Below are 16,240 nucleotides of genomic sequence, written 5' to 3'. Positions count from 1 at the left end.
GGGGACAGGGACACTGCTGACATGGGGGGACAGGGACACTGCTGACATGGGGGACAGGGACACTGCTGACATGGGGGTGACAGGGACACTGCTGACATGGGGGACAGGGACACTGCTGACATGGGGGGCACTGGGGACACTGCTGGCAGTGGGGGGCTGGGGGGACCCGGGGGGTCACGCAGGTCGTGTGGCCTGCAGACATGTCACAGGGGTGGTGATGGCTCTGGGAGGTGCTGTAGTAAATCCCAGCAGTCTCAGGAATTCCAGCATGAACCCTTGAGGAGCAGGGAGGCTTTGGAGTGCAGGGAAGAGCCAGGGGATGGTTGTGGGAGCCCCATGGGTGTGTCTGTGATTTGGGAGGGGTGTGTGAAACCTGCTCCTTGGAGAGGTAACTGAGCCTGATGGCGGAATCCGGGAATGCCGGTGCTGGGTGTTCCCTGCTCCACTCCAGGCTCCTGCTCCTGTGCTGGCTCTGGGAGCTGCAGCACGGAGATGCCCCCAGGTGTGAGGCTAGATCTGAGCCAGTCCTTTGGGATGTCCTTTGGGATGTCCCTGCCCGCTCTGGGACAGGCTGGGACAGGCTGGGACGCCGGCTCAGGCTGGGTTCGGGGAAATGTGGGATCAAGGGGTGGATCAGGGGTGACTGTGCCAGGGCTCCTGTCTCCCCAGATGGTGAACGTGTACCGGGAACACCAGCACTCCTGTTTCCTCTACCTGGGCAGCATCCTGGTGGATGAGTACGGCATGGAGGAGGGCTGCAGGCAGGGCCTGCTCGACATGCTGCAGGTGGGGCCCTGTCATGGAATCACAGAGGCTGGAAAAGGCCCCTGAGCCCACCGAGTCCAACCCTCCCCCAGCACTGCCAAGGCCACCACTGACCCATGTGCCCAAGTGCCACATCCACACAGCTTTTAAATCCCTCCAGAGATGGGACTCCAGCCCTGCCCTGGGCAGCTGTGCCAGGGCTGGACAGCCCTCTCCAGGAAGGAATTTTCGCTAATGTCCAATCTGTAGAACCTCATACTCATTTGGCTGGGAGGGGATCTTAAAGCCCACCCAGTGCCACCCCCTGCCATGGGCAGGGACACTTCCACTATCCTGAGTTGCTCCAAGCCCCATCCAACCTGGCCTTGGACACTCCCAGGAATGGGGCAGCCCCAGCTCATGCAAGGAAGGAGAGTTGGAGGAGTGATCCCAGTAGTTGCTGATGGATCCCTGTCCCTCCCCAGGCTCTCTGCATCCCCACCTTCCAGCTCCTGGAGCAGCCCAACGGCCTGCAGAACCACCCGGACACTGTGGATGACCTGTTCCGCCTGGCAGCCAGGTACCCCCCTCCCCCCGGCCCAGCCATCCCCCCGGCCCCGGGGAGGGTCCCCGAGGGGCTGGGAAGGGGCAGGAGCTGCCCCTGACGTGTGTCTGTCCTCACGGGCAGGTTTATCCAGCGCAGCCCCGTCACCCTCCTGCGCAGCCAGGTGATGATCCCCATCCTGCAGTGGGCCATCGCTGCCACCACCCTGGACCACCGGGACGCCAACTGCAGTGTCATGAAATTCCTGCGGGATCTCATCCACACCGGCGTGGCCAATGACGTGGGTGACCCGCGGGGACCTTCCTGGGGGGCACTTCCTCCGTGGGGACATTGCTCAGGGGCACTTCCTCCGTGGGGTTGTCATCATGGAATCACAGTGGTTTGGGTGGGAAGGGACCTTAAAGCCCATCTCATTCCACCCCCCTGCCGTGGGCAGGGACACCTCCCACCAGACCTGGTTACTCCAAGGCCCGTCAGCCCCATCATCCTTATCCCATGGTCCTCCCAGCCACTCTGCTGGCGGAGAAGCTCTGGGAGTCACCTCCGGGGCAAGGAGCGTGTCCCTGTCCCCAGGCCCTGCTCACCCCCTCCTCCTTCCTCCCACAGCACGAGGAAGACTTCGAAGTGCGGAAGGAGCTCATCAACCAGGTGATGACCCAGCTGGGGCAGCAGCTCGTGAACCAGCTCCTGCACACGTGCTGCTTCTGCCTCCCGCCCTACACCCTGCCCGACGTCGCCGAGGTGCTCTGGGAGATCATGCAGATCGACCGCCCGGTGAGGGGATGGACCCCCTGGGAGGGGATGGACCCCAGAGGGCTGGGATGGACCCCCAGGGGGCTGGGCTGAGCCCCCAAAGGGACAGGCTGGGATCCAAAAGGGTTGGGCTGGACTCCAGAAGAGTGGGATGAACCCCCAAAGGGTTGGGCTGCACTCCAGAGGGGTGGGATGAACCCCCCAAAGGGTCGAGCTGCAGCCCTGAGCTGCCCCTGTGGCCACATGGGACCCCAGAGCTCTCTCGAGGCAAGACAGGAGCCACGTTTGGTTCCTCATCCCGAGTTCCTCCATGTCCCTGCACAGACATTCTGCCGCTGGCTGGAGAACTCACTGAAGGGGTTGCCAAAGGAAACCACGGGCGGAGCCATCCAAGTGACACACAAACAGCTCACCGACTTCCACAAGCAAGTCACCAGGTGAGCGGGGCCGGGTCTCCAGCTGGGACAGCCTGGAGCCTGCTGCTTCCCAGGGAATGGCTTCCAGCAGCCCCAGAGCCCCCCAGCCCTGCCTGTGGAGTCCCTCCTGCTGGGCTGTACCATCCCTGTTCCCGTGGCCCGGTGGGAGCCGTGGAGGGCCCGTGTCCCCTCTGCTGTGGCCGGACAGGTTTTTCCGCCTGCCCGATCCCTGCGGAGCCGCGGCCCTTCCCGAGCCACCTCCTCGTCCCGTGAGTCACCGGCTCCGACTGCCGGGCCCTGCCCAGGCCTGTCCATTCCCGGGGCCAGAGCCGGATCCGCCTGGAGCCTCTGGCCAGTGTGGGAACATCGACTCCCTCTGCCCAGCTCTGTCTCGGTCCTGGACAAATCCCGGAGGCCGAGTGCCCGGGGGAGCTGGTTCCTTCCTCCCAGCCACAGCCATGGTGGCACAGGGGTCCCTTCTGGGGGCTGCTGAGCCTGTTCTGTCCCAGCAATTGTCCCTTTGTCTCTCCCAAAATCTCGGAGCCGAGCTCCCGGCTCCCATCCCCGGCAGGACACCTTCCCCACATCACAGACATCCCCTTGGTGTCACCCCCGGTGCCACCCGCTGATGTCAGCCCTTGTCTGGCAGTGCTGAGGAATGTAAACAAGTGTGCTGGGCTCTGAGGGACTTCACCCGCCTGTTCCGATAGCTCCGGCTGCGCACGCTCCTGTCTCCCAGGTAAGGCCCTGCTGCCTGCGGGCTCTGGCACCCCCTGGCACAGGGGGGCGAGGGGCTGACCCTCCCTTCCCCCTGCCAGGAATGTCTTTAAGGAGAAGACAGGAAAGAGCAACCCAAGAATGTGTCCCACAATCAGCCGAGGGCTCTCGCCCGCTCCAGCGCGTCCGGGGCCGCGGGAGGACGGCCCGGGGGTCCCGCCTGCCCGGCGGATCCACGTCCCGGATCTCGGCACCGCCACGAGAAACAGCCCACAGGGGAAAACCCCCAACACCCAACTCCAGATCCTCCAGGCACCGGAGTCAGACGGATCCACACGGATTCGCCCAGCAGCAAAACGAGAAGCTAGAAAAACTTTCTGTGAAATGGAGACAAAAAAAAGAAGAGAAAAAGAAAAAAAAAAAAAAGACAAAAAACCAACAAACAAAAAACAAACAATACAAATTCTTTTAGGAAGATGGGGGTCAGTCGGGGGGGCCCTGGGGCGCTGCCCCCTGAGCCCACCGGGCCCTGCCTGGTGCCGACTCCTGGAGACGACGCAGGCAGGACGGACTCTGCAAATAGAGATTTATATTTTATTTTGTTCTGGTTTTTTCAGTTTTTTTTTTTTTTGGGTTTTTTTTTTTTTTTTTTTTTTTTTTCCCTTTTTTTGGGTTTTCTTTGGTTTGATTTTGGGGTTGGAGGCAGCGGCTCGAGGGCGGGCGGGCGCATGCGGTTCCCTCCGGGGGTGTGTAGCCATCTCGAGAACAATAAAAAACAACAAAAAACTGAACAGATAAATTAACACCCTGCCGAGGCCCCTCTGCTGCTTCTCTCAGGGCTGGGGCTGCTTTGTGACCCCAGCTCTGGGGGGCTCCAATCCAACGTGGCCCCAGCCTGCCCCTGTTTTCTTGCTGTTTTCCCCCAAAACCCTGGGAGGGGGGGAGGGAGGGGGCAGCCCCCCCCCTGCTGTGTCACATCCTGGGGGGGCCAGGGACAAGGGTGGTCACAGCCCTGGCCCCTCAGAGCACCCTCGGGTGCTGGTCACCAGCAGCTCTGGGGGACAGGGATAAGGACAGGGATGGGTGGCCCTGATTCCACCACCCTGAGGGGACAGGGATGGGTGGCCTGGCTCCCCCAGCCTGGCCGGCCGCAGGGTACTGGTCAGCCTGGCTGGCAGTGCCGTGGTGTCCCCGTGTCCCCCACGTCCCCTCAGTGGGGCAGGGGCCCGGGTGGCAGCGCCCAGGGTGCGGTGGAGGGGCCGGGCGGGGGCTGTGCCGGTGGCAGCCGCTGGTGGCTCTGCCAGAGCTGGTGCAGCTCCTTGAACTGCTCCACCATCCTGTCCTTGAGGTCGGGGTGGGAGATCTGCAGCGGGATGCTGTCGGCCGACCAGGACAACTCCCCGGAGAACATCTCCAGCAGCAGCCGGGCCGCCACCGGCACCACCTGCGAGAGCCCCCGGTGTCACCAGGGCAGGGACACCCCCGTGTCCCCCCGGGGACAGCTGGGGGGCCCAGCCCCTCACCTGCACCGTGATCAGCTTCTTCTCCTTGGGCTTCTGGTCTGGCCACTCCTCCCCAAAGCACAGGAAGATCTCGAAGGGGGGTGGGGTGGGGGTTTGCCCCTTCTGGAACTGGATGAGCCCTGAGGGGCCCAAGCCCGAGGTGAGGGGCAGGAGGGGCCTCATGCCTGCCTGTCCCCTGTCCCACCACCACCCCAGCTGACCCCTCCATCCCATCCTTTGCCCTCAAAGGACACGAGGCCACTCCCCCTTCCCCTCTGACCGTTTAGGAAGCCCTCGAGGCTGAAGAGCTTGGTCCTCATCTCCCTCTGGATGGGGTTGGGGCCGGGCTGGGGGCTGGCACAGGGCCCCGTCCAGAAGACCTTGCACTGGCAGAGCCGGAGGGCGAAGAGGTCCTGGCCCTGGAGCTCCAGGATGAGCCCACGGTCCAGCACATCCAGCAGCTGGTGGGTGTAGAAGCGCTGCTTCTCGTTGGGAATGGCATCGGGAGCAGGGAAGGGCACCTGTTCCAGCGTCAGCGGCCCGAAGAGCTCCTCCTGCTCCCGCGTGGGCTCCAGGCTGCTGTGGAACAGTCGGCAGCCGTGGGGGTTGCTCACCGTGAGGGCACAGACCTGGCGGCCCCGGTACTGGAACTTCAGCTCCAGGTCAGTCACTGCGGGGGCAGCGGGGTCAGGGGGGGCCAGGGAGCACCCCAGGGACACCCCCAGCCAGCCACCCCCCACCCCATGGCCACCTCTGTCCCACCGTCCCACAGCCACCCCCACCCAGTGACCCCCCTGTGCACACCCTGTCCTGCCACCCCACACCCACGGCCGCCCCCCACACCCACGGCCGCCCCCTCCAGCCCCCCAGAGCCCCAGCCCCTCCTCACGTGGCAGCATGTGGGGGCTGACGAGCAGGTCTGGCATCAGGTGCTGTGTCGGTGCCACCGGGCAGGCGGGCGGGGGACCCAGGGGGGGCCCCATCTCGGCGAGGGTGGGGGGGGTGCAGCTCAGGGGCCCCGTGGGTGCCCCCCGGCTCCCCCTGGGGCAGGGCGGGGGGGGGTGGCACAAAGGGCCCCCCTGAGGGACAGCAGCTGGCGAAGGGGGGGGGCTCCTCCTTGAGCCAGGGGTAGGGGGGCAGCAGGTCCCCCCCGTGCTGGGTGTCTGGGGCAGAGAGAGGGGGGTCAGAGGGTGCACCCCAACACCTCTGACACCCCCCAGCCACCTGACACCCCCCACTCACCATTGATGCTCAGGGCTGTCATCTTCTGCAGCTGTGGGGGACAGCGGGTGTTACAGGGACTCCCCGCCCCCCCCCAGGAGTCCCCAGCTGGGGGTTCCTCCAAGCCTGACCCCCCCCAGGTACCTGGCTGACGTCTTCCTCCCCACTGCAGCCATAGTCATCCTCGTCCCCCCCATCTGCATGGAGAGAGGGGCAGTTGGGAGGTGCAGGGGCAGTTGGGGGGTGCTGGGGGGGTATTGAGGGGTGCTGGGGACTCGTGGGGTGCTGACACTCCACAGGGTGATGGGTCCCTGGTGGGGGGCAAGTCTCTGGGGGCACTACTGTGTCCTTATGGGGTGGGGGGGCTTGCGAGGTGCTGGGTCTGTTTGGGATGTCAGGTCCCTGTCGGGTTCTGGGACCTCACGGGGTCTCAGAGGGGGTTTGTGGGGTGCTGGAGCCTTGCAGGGTGCCAGGTCCTTGTGGGTGCCCAGGTCCCTCCCGGAGCCCCCCCAGCAGTACCTGCGCCCCCGGGGGGCCCCTCGCAGAGCTCGTACACGCGGAAGGGCTGGGCCGGGGACGCGCGGGGCCCGTCCAGGAGCAGCCGGAACTCGCGGCTCTTGTTGAGGGCACAGCGCAGGGTGGCCTTCCAGCGGGGCGGGTCCGGGGGGTCCCCGGCCCGGAACCGGCCCGTTTCCTGCGCCCACGCCTGGGGGATGGCGGGGTCAGCACCTGGCACAGGGCACTCCCACCCGGCGTGCCCCTGCCAGCCCATCATCCCGGGTCCCCCTTGGCACCCTATCCCATTCTCACACCCCCATCCTGTGTCCCCCTCATCGCCCCCCTCCCATATCCCCATTGTCACCCATTCTATGTCCCCACTGTCCCCCTCCCACGTCCCCATTGTCCCCCATCCCCTGTCCCCATTGTCACCCCGACCACCCCCACCCCGTGTCCCCCGGTGTCACCTTGAAGATGGTGTCGTGGTCCTGCGGCCCCGGGGGGTTCCTGGTGGCGTGTCCCCAGGGGATGACGAAGCGCCGCTGCTCGGGGTCGAGCCAGCGCAGCCCCGGGAAGCGGCGGCTGCTCACCTGGGCCACCAGCCAGGGCTTGAGGCGAACGCGCCGGGGGGGGTCCATGGTCTGGGGACACCACGGGCACCTCGTGACACAGTCCCGGTGCCACTCCCGGCCTCGAAAGGGGAACCGGAGCCTCCCCAGAGGGACCGTGCGGGGCCCCGGTTCCTGTTTCAGGGCCGGGAGGGGGGGTGAGGCCCCCCCGAGGTTGTGGCCCCCCCGGGGGGGGTTGGGGGGCGTCACCTGCGCCCCGAAAGCAGAAACTGTGGCGGCTTCGGGGAAAGAAAAGTGAAGCCGAGAAGGGGAGGGGACACGAGGGACGGGGGAAGTGGGGAACAGGGGACACGGGGGACAGGGGGAGGACACTGGGGACAGGGGACACGGGGACACGAGAGATGGGGAACACATTTAGCGACATGAGGGGGACACAGTGAGGACACAGGGGGACACAGGGGGACACAGGGGGACACAGGGGGACAGGGGACAGGAGGACAGGGAGGGACGTGGGGAACTCGCGGGGGAGAGGGACACGGGAGACGAGGGATATGGGGACTGGAGAAGGGACGCGGGTGTGACACACGGGGCACTGGGGGATAGGGAGGACATGAGGCTGGCATTTATGGGATGAGGGGGCACAGGGGACACAGAGACCGGGGGGACGCGGGGGTTACACGGGGGACAGGGACATGGAGGACACGCGGAGTCCAGACCAGTTCCTGTGGGGTCCCTCCAGCAGCCGCGCGAGGGGAGATCCCCCCGTGACCCCCCACCCGATCCCGGTGCCCCCCGCGTGTCCCCCCCACGGGGCAGCGCCCGCGCCAGTGTCGCACGGACCAGCACCGGGCGCGACGGGTCCGGGGGTGCCCCGGGGCTGCTGCCCCCGCTCAGGGACGGGGCGCTGTCCCCGCGTGTCCCCGGGGCTGCTCCCGGACCCCCCAGTATCGCCCCACCCACGGGAACCCACCCCACGGCCTCCTCCCCACGGGGACCCCCCGGCGGACGCCCCCCGGGTCTCACCTGCGCTCGGGGCCGGTCCCGGGGCCGCCGCCCGGAGCTTCCGCACGCGGGGCCGGGCGTGGGTGTGGGGCGAGACCGGCTGGGACCGCCCCGGCACCGCCCCGGCACCGCCACGCCCGGGGGGCATCGGGAACCCCTCCCGTGTCCCCCCGGGACCCCCCCCCCCCCGTCCCCCCGTGCCCCCCTGTGACCTCCGTCAGTCCCCACCCCCTTGTCCCCCTGGGTCCCCTCCACCCCCGTATCCCCCTCCTGGGTCCCGTCTCCTCTTCTCCCCGGTTGTCACCCCCCCACGGCCGCACGGGCAGACGCTCATTAACATACTATTTGCATACATTTGCATACCCCGCTCCACGTGATGCGCGGGGATCCCCGCTGTGGGCGGGAACCTTTTCTGCGGGCTGTGATTGGCCGCGATCGCTGTCACTCATCCCCGGGCCCGCCCACGCCCCCGCTCGGCCCCGCCCCCCGTTGCCGGGCAACGCGCCCGTCCGGGGGCGTTCCCGGTAGCGCGGGGCGGGGCCGTGATTGGTGGGCGTGGTGACGGGGCGGGGCTTGGGGGGCGTGGCCTGTCCATGGCGCCGGGCGGCCCCCGCCGCACCCCGGGGCCCCCCGGTGCCCCCCGCGCCCCCCCCGGTGCCCCCGCCCCGCCCCGGCAGGAGGAACCGGAGGAGGTACCGGGATCCCCTCCCCTGGGGGGGAACGAGCCCGTTCATCGCTGCCGCGAGGGGCTGTCGGGGTGTCCCCGGGGGGAGTCCCGGTGGATTGGGGGCGGGGGGGGGGGGGGGTCCCCGGGGGGAGTCCCGGGGGATGGGGGGCGGGGGGGGGAGTAGATCCCGGTGGATTCCTGGGGGTCGGGGGTCGCATCCCGGTGTATTCCCAGGGGACAAAAGCAGGTGTGCCGGGGGGTTCCCAGCCGGATCGCTGCTCTGCGGCTCGTCACACCACTCCGGCTGCCCTTGCCCTGTCCCCTCCTTTTCCTGGGATCCCGGCTGATCCCGAGGGGCAGCTGCAGCCCGGGTGAGTCCGGCCGCAGGACGGGGCTTGATCCCAGACGGGGAAAGGCACAAAAGATGCCGATTGTGGGATGCTGAGGGGATATTTCCCCAAGGATCCCACTCCGGTGTCTGCTTGGGTCTTGCAAGGCGGGAGTTTCTCTGGAGCGGGACCCCGGGTGGGACGGGCCTTGAACGCCTGGGCCGGAACTCCGGGAGTTCGGTCACGGGAACAGAACGGGGAAAACCTCAGGGTTTGGGTTGTTACCCCGCGGCTCCCCCAGTCGCTCCTTCCCCCCGAACCGGCTCCGCTGCTGCCGCGTTCCCGCGGGCAGGATGGACGGGGCACCGGCGGGGCGGGGTTTCCTCCCAGCCCGGCACAGTCCGCCCTCTTCACCTCGTGTTTTTCTGGAAACAGAAACTGGGATGTGTCTCCCGGATCGCCGCGTGGCCGTGAGAGGGAGCCCCGGCCTCGCTCCCGGGGTGGTGTTTGGACGGGATTCCCTGGAGCTGGCCTGGCACTTCCCGGGCTCCCGGCCAGCTGTGCTCTGGGTGCCATCCCGATGGATTTGGTTTTGGGGCTACTTCAGCTGGGTTTGGCCATACAGGGAGAGCCTGTGGAAACATGGCTCCAGCGCTTTCTCATCCCAAATTTTGTGGCTGGGCTGTGGAGCCGGGATGTGGTGCTGGATCTGCTTCGGGATTCATTCCCTCAGCGGGTCGGGCTCCGGGTCTGACATCCCGTTTTCTGCACGGCAGCTCCGAGTGGACGGTTCAGCGGAAGCTGCGGGAATTCTTCTCCATCCCGCGGTGCCTGGTCAGCGTGTTCAGCCTCTTCCTCGTGGAGCTGATCCGCTTCCTCGGCGAGGCCGTGGTCCAGGTGAGCCGCCCCATTCCCATGGAGATGTGGCCGGAGCAGCGGCTGAGGACGTCAAAATCCTTCAGTATCAGGAGAAGAAACTTCTGGTTCCTGCTATCCCAAATTTCCCCTCCTATAGCGGAATTTTTGTGTCTCAGCCCATTTTTGGTGACTCCCACTGGCAAATATCCCTCAAACCCAGGATTTCATCCCAAATCCAGGCGCTGGTGGTCGGTGTCCTGACAGCCATTGGCGACCACGTCCTGAAGCCCCTCCTGGCAGCGGCGTTCCACAGCCTCCTGCAGCCGCTCCTGCTCTTCCTGCTGAAGGTGCTGGGGGGCATCCGGGACCTGGCGGATCCTGTGCTGGACGTGGTGGCCCGGGTGTGCTCCCAGCTGGCCGTGCTGCTCCGCGCTGTCCGGCTGGTGGAGATCCGCCTGCACCCGGACACACGGACCGGCCCCACGGCCGGCTGAGGGGGCCAAGGAAGAGAAGGAGGAGGAGAGAGGAAAACCCTCATTCCTGGGAATTGTGGATAAGTGGGCCTGGCTGTGGCCTGGGAGGTACTGGAGGGACCGGTATCTCCGTGTGTCCGGAGGGGGAGCAGCATGTCATGTCACTGGGAGCAGCTTTGGCTGTTCTAGCTTTGGAAATGTCTCCTTAATTTAATTAAATTCCAATTTTATCCATTGGACCTTGAGGTGATGTTCCTCTTCCTGCCTGGAAAGCTTGGTTTCCCAATGGGAAGGACTTCCCCATGTGGCCTCTTGCAGCCGGGTGGGTTCTGCTGCCGTGGAGGTGCCCGGAGTCTGTTCCTCAGCTTTTCCTGGCTCCCTGGCACCCCAGGGTGGTCTCCAGAGCCAGTGGCATGGGATAGCCCAGGATTTGGGGGCAACTGGAAAAATAAGGGATTGCCACCCTGTCTGTATTCTTGATAACTCGTTCTGGGGCACAGTTTGGGTCATGTTTTCCCACTGGGATGAGGTGGCTGAGGAGTGGAATGATGGGAGCAAAGCTCTGGGTGTGTTTTACAGACCCTTGGAGGGGCTGGTGCCGGGACTGAGCCACGTTTCGGGGCTCTGACCACCCCCTGTTTTGCTCCCTCTGCCCTCTCCCCTTTTTCTTCTCCCCTTTCCTCTCTCCCCTCTCCTGTGGTGTGGCCTCCCGGGAGCGTTTCCCCCCCGCTGGTGTAATCCATGCAGCCCCGATGATTCCATGCCCAAAGCCCTTTGCTTTTTATGGGCAGGAGCGGGGGTTTGGAGCTTCCCGGGCTGTAAGATCATCCTCGGGCCGGAGCCGGGGCCGCAGCGCTCCCGCCGGGGGCCGGCCGGGCTATTTGGGGGGTGCTGAGTTCACGGAGCCGTGACGGGATGTTCCCTCGGGCGCCGCGAGGGGCCGGGAGCCGGGAGCCAGCAAAGAGGAGCTCTCCGGGGTCGGGTGACCAAGGGCAGCGCTGGACCGAGCACCGGGACCTGCCGGGCAGCCAGCTCATTTCCCGGGAAAGGCAGAGCCGCAGGCGGACACGAGCAGGACCCACTCAGGGATGGAATCCAGGATGTCCCGCAGCAAAGCCGCCGTGCCAGGACGGCCGCACGCGGGGTCCCGGAGCCCCCCGAGACACTGGGGACACACGGTTGTCCCTGGGTTCTTCCACCCTCACCAGAACCCGGCCACTGCTCCCGTGACTTTTCCCCAAGGAAAGGGTTAAAAGGACAAACCCGAGAGGGGGGGTGGAATTGGGGGGAGGTTTCTCGCTGTGCTGATTTAGTTGGCAAATCACTTTAATGACTTAAGTGGTTTTAATTAAATCCATCTGCTCCGTAACCAGGAGTTCCCCAGTTCAGTCTCTCCTTGGCTCAAGTGCTCCCAATAAAAGGTCCAGGAGGTGGAGAGAGTTGGCAAAGCTCACCGCCCGGGATGAGGGGAGGTTGATGGTGTCATCCTCCACCAGCATCCGTCATCCCGCAGCGGGAGAGCAGGCGGAGAAGCCCCCCCGGAGCTGGGCGCTGCCCCTGCCCCCAGCAGCCCCATTCCGCTGCGGGATCCCGGGAGTTCCAAGTGGCGGCGTAAGAGCCGCTTGGAATTCGTGCTGCAGATCCGAGCGTGTCCCGGCAGTGACAGCTCGGAGCTGCAGAAACCCACGGAGTTTGGGGAGTTCGGGGTGCCGAGGAGGGAGCGGGAGCTCTGAGCCGCCGGCTCAGCTGGGGCAGACCCCTCTTTTCTTCCTCAAAACGCGCCCGAGCCCCGCGGCAGCGGGTCCGCCCCCGCAGCCGCCCCGGGCTCGGCGCTGTCCCGTGTCCCCGCCGGGGTGCCCCCGGGCAGTGCCAGGGACGATGGTGTGTCCCCCGGGCAGTGCCCGGGACGATGGTGTGTGCCCCGGGCAGTGCCAGGGACAGCGCCGTGCCGGGACAAGGACATTTCTGGGCCGGCGGCCGCGCTGGCAGCGCCCTCGCATTGCTGCTCCCTGAGATCACAGCTCCCAGCTCCTCATCCCTGGCTCCCAGCGCCTCATCCCTGGCTCCCGGCGCCCTCGGCACACGCTGGGGCGGCCGGAGGAGCGGCAATTCGCCTCTCCGGGCCCCGGAGCTCCGCTCCGGCCGAGGCGGGGGCGGCTCTGCAGAGGGGGCTTTGCCGAGGGCTGACCCCGAGCAGCGGGAGGAGGGGGCGCGGGGCCGGGGCTCGGCCAGCGGGGCCGGGAGGGATGCCAGGAGCCCAACGCGGCCTCCTCGGTTCTTCCCTAAATAGGCGGCAGCGGGCGGGAGGATTAGCCGGGGCATTCCTCGCTCCCATCCCTGTGTCCAAGCCTCCCTCAGCCGCCCCACTCTTGCGCTCCCGGCCCCGGGATTCCTCCCCTGCCCCGCGCTTCCAAACCACCGCGGGGGGATCCGCGGGTTGTTCGGCCTGGATTTTTGTTTTGGGGGAGGCTGGAGGTTCATGCTTTTCCCAGCACGAGGCCACCCGGAGCCGCTGCCCGTTCCCGAGGGGTCGCGGCCACGTGGAGCCAATCCCAGATGGTGTCACGGCCCCGGGGGCTCCGGGGTTTATGGGACTGGGCTCAGCCCGGCTCTGCTCGGGAGCGCAGCTGTGGGACCAACACTGGCCCCCCGACTGCCAGAGCATCCCGTGAAGGGTCAGGACAAGGCACAGGAGCATTGGGATAAATCGGGAATGAGTTGTTGGGGGAAGCTGGGAAAGGTTTGGTGGTTTGACTTCCCAAGGCCATCTTCCCATCGACTGAGGTAAACTGAGGCAGAGTGTGAGTCAGCCTTTCCTGTCGGGATACACCTCCCAAGCAGCATCCTGATGGAGGTTATCCACTCCTGTTCTCCACCCAAGTTCTCCATCCTGTTTCTCTGTTCCTGGTTCTCCATTCAGGTTTTCCATCCCTCCCATCCAAATCTCTCTGCTGTGAGTCCATGTGCTGGATCTGGAGCATCCACACCTGCACCTGCAGCCCAGACGTGTCCAGACAGACAAACATCCCTGTATTTCCTCCTTTTCCCAAGGATACAGCATAGGTTTTCCATGCCCTCCTCCCAGACTGTGGACCAGGACCTTCAGGGGCTGATCCTGCTCCCTCGTGGTTTGTCTGTTCTCAGACCATTCTGGCTTTTCCTCCAGGGGTTTCCCAGGGAATTCAGAGTCCATGTCCAGGGCCTGGTGGCAGCTGCACGGGGGGATCGATAACACCCACAGACACATCAAATTCCCTCCCCTGTTGCCCAAATCCTGAGGCCATCCTCCCCGGATCTCTGCTGACCAGGGTGTGTGACAATGGGGCAAACAGGGCTGCAGCCCAAAAGCTGGTTAATAAGTAACATGTTTTCCTAAATTCTGGGATTTGGAAGCATCTGAAGGACCCATTAATAAATATGCAGCCGGGAAGTGTATGAAAATCAGATTTTCACCCCCAATTTGGGGGTGGAGCTGCTCTCAGCACAGGCCAGCAGTGGGACAAGGCCAAGGGGAAGGGAAATGTCATCCGTCTGCGCTGAGAAACCATTAAATATCCACACTTTGGGCAAAAACAGTGGGGATCCTGGGATTGGGGAACTTGAGACAGGAAAGCAGGGATTGGGTGTTGGTTTGCCTTGTGCTAAATATTGGGAACAAAGAGGATCCAGCTGCAGTGTACCAATGGATTTAAAAGACTGAGAAACTGGGAGAACTGGAACAAGGAACAATGGGAATGGTCTGAGAAGCAGAGAAAAGGGGGTTCATGAGGGACTTGGAGCTTGGGGGTCCTTTGGCTCCTCCAAAAGAAGAGGAAAAAGGATTTCCATGAGTACTTTCGTGAGGAAATGCAATAACCTGGAAGGAAATGCAATAAATCACTCCCAGAGCAGGGAAAACGGCCAGGCTCAGTCAACATAAGGAACGGCAGCCGTGGATGGATCAAATGGGATTTGATTCCCATTAGGGATGGTCAGACTGGATTGTGGGGTAAGAGGTGGATCACCTGCTCCTGCTGGGGAAAGCTGGGCTGCTCCCTGTTTTCCTGGGAGCCCTTAAATCCTGTTTCACACGAGCGTGGGCTTGAGGAGCCTCGGGGCATCCTTCCAACTGGAGATTTTCTGGGATTCCTTGGAAAGAGAAAAGTCTGGAGTCCTCTGGGGTGTAAAGAAAAGCTTGAAACCACAAACATTAAAGTCTAAAAACCGCAGAGATGCCCCCCAACCACCTTTTATTAAAATAACCAAACACTTCAGCACCTCAAGGCATTTTTTTATTAAAAAAACTCTAAACGCCCCTCTGTTTTTTTTAATTAAAAAAAAAAAATCCCAACCCCCCAAGCCATTTTTTGTTTAAAAGACCCAATTCAACCCCCTTCAAGCCACATTTCAACAAGCAAAACATTTCAGCCTTGCTGAGTCACCTTTTGACCGAAAAACCCTCTCAACCCTGCCGAGCCACCTCTGTAACAAAACCAAACAGATCTCCTGCTGCCAGTGCCTGCTCCTGATCTCTGGGATCGTTTTCCCCTCGAGACCCTGCCAGCTCCGAGGGGGATTAACGAGGGGAGAGATGCAGCGGGAGGTTTTCCAAGGAACTTTCGGTGAGTTTTTTCAGGCTGTGACTTCACTGCGGGGCCGTGTCCGAGTGTCAGTCCTGGCCCCGCTCCCGGCGAGGCCGAGGGTGGGAATTATCTCATGGACTGTAAATATCCGCCGGGAGCCTCTGCCCCGGCACAGCTCCCTCGGAGCGGGGGAGCCGCAGCCCCGGACGCTCCCGCTGCCCTAATTTAGGCATTTCTGCGGGATGGGATGAATCACGGCCCTGGAAGCGCCGGTTTCTCTCCGGGGGCTCCGCGGGGAGTGGGGCAGACGTGGCTGCACGCGGCTCCCAGGGCTCATCCCTCGGGATCGGCGCTGACCTCAGCCCCGATGTGTCACCACGAGGAGCCAGTGCGGGTTAAATAGAACCTGACGCTGCTGGGAGCTCGTAAACCGGGACTGGGAGACATTCCCTGCCGATGGCATCACACCTTGTCCAAGGAGCCCTCAGAGCAGCGCAGCCTCGGCCACTGGAGCGAGTGGATTTATTTATAGCCAGGCTGTCACTCCAAGAGAGGAGCCCTGAGGCTATTTCGGGATCCATGTGCTCATGGCTTGGGACACGTCTGGAGTGTGGCTGGGACCCACATGGAGAGAGGGGCTGGAGCATGTGTTGGGAAGGGAAGGGAGCTGGGAAGGGTCTGGAGCAGCAGGAGCAGCTGAGGGAGCTGGGGGGGCTCATCCTGGAGCAAAGGAGGCTCAGGGGGGACCTTCTGGCTCTGCAAGTCCCTGACAGGAGAGGGAAGCTGGGGGGGGTCGGGCTCTGCTGCCAGGGAACAAGGGACAGGAGGAGAGGGAACAGCCTCAGGTTGTGCCAGGGGAGGGTCAGGCTGGCCATGAGGAGGAATTTCCTCATGGAAAGGGCTGTCCAGCCCTGGCACAGCTGCCCAGGGCAGGGGTGGAGTCCCCATCCCCGGAAGGATTTCCGAGCCCTGTGGATGTGGCACCTGGGGACATGGTCAGTGGTGGCCTTGGCAGTGCTGGGGATGGTTGGTCTCTGAGGGCTTTTCCAACTGAAATCCACTGGCAGCTGGCAAATGTCACGATTTTCCAGAAGGGCCAGAAGGATGACCTGGAAGTTCCAGGCCTGTTGTCTCCCTTGGTTGTGCCTGGTCCAACCATGGAGAAGGTCACTCTGAGAGTTATTGAGAAGGACACCACAGCCATTGGCCACAGCCACGGGGCCACCAGGGAATGTCCTGACTGCCAAACCTCCTTCCCTTGTATCACAAGGTCTCCCCTGAGCTGATCCAGGGAAGACAGAAGGAATCCCAGAATTGCAGAGGTTGGAAAAGCCCTCCCAGCCCATGGATCCACCCTGGGCCCC

General features: G+C 64.0%; 3 protein-coding genes across 3 annotated transcripts in view; 2 read left to right on the top strand and 1 right to left on the bottom strand.

Moving 5' to 3' along the window:
* Positions 1 to 3,998, top strand: part of TNPO3 (transportin 3) — a 23,241-nt gene extending 19,243 nt beyond the window's left edge. The window contains exons 17-23 of the mRNA XM_027669730.1: positions 670 to 786; positions 1,230 to 1,324; positions 1,433 to 1,589; positions 1,916 to 2,083; positions 2,387 to 2,499; positions 3,128 to 3,217; positions 3,297 to 3,998. Coding sequence (XP_027525531.1) covers positions 670 to 786; positions 1,230 to 1,324; positions 1,433 to 1,589; positions 1,916 to 2,083; positions 2,387 to 2,499; positions 3,128 to 3,188 — 711 coding nt within the window. The 3' untranslated portion in view covers positions 3,189 to 3,217; positions 3,297 to 3,998. The remainder of the gene's footprint in view (positions 1 to 669; positions 787 to 1,229; positions 1,325 to 1,432; positions 1,590 to 1,915; positions 2,084 to 2,386; positions 2,500 to 3,127; positions 3,218 to 3,296) is intronic.
* Positions 3,999 to 4,188: 190 nt separating this feature from the next.
* Positions 4,189 to 8,099, bottom strand: IRF5 (interferon regulatory factor 5). The gene is given in 10 exon segments (XM_027669732.1): positions 4,189 to 4,639; positions 4,719 to 4,837; positions 4,978 to 5,367; positions 5,587 to 5,701; positions 5,703 to 5,860; positions 5,940 to 5,970; positions 6,063 to 6,115; positions 6,438 to 6,624; positions 6,884 to 7,057; positions 8,009 to 8,099. Coding segments are annotated over 9 exon segments (1,458 nt in total). The 5' UTR covers positions 7,055 to 7,057; positions 8,009 to 8,099; the 3' UTR covers positions 4,189 to 4,405.
* A 6,719-nt stretch (positions 8,100 to 14,818) lies between these two features.
* The window catches only part of CALU (calumenin), a 15,905-nt gene continuing 14,483 nt past the window's right edge, over positions 14,819 to 16,240 (top strand). The window contains exon 1 of the mRNA XM_027669734.1: positions 14,819 to 14,915. Coding sequence (XP_027525535.1) covers positions 14,885 to 14,915 — 31 coding nt within the window. The 5' untranslated portion in view covers positions 14,819 to 14,884. The remainder of the gene's footprint in view (positions 14,916 to 16,240) is intronic.

This window comes from Corapipo altera, unplaced genomic scaffold (assembly GCF_003945725.1).
Source record: "Corapipo altera isolate COAL_440 unplaced genomic scaffold, ASM394572v1 246, whole genome shotgun sequence".
NCBI classification, from domain to species: Eukaryota; Metazoa; Chordata; class Aves; order Passeriformes; family Pipridae; genus Corapipo; species Corapipo altera.
This window is presented reverse-complemented; position numbering and strand designations above follow the sequence as displayed.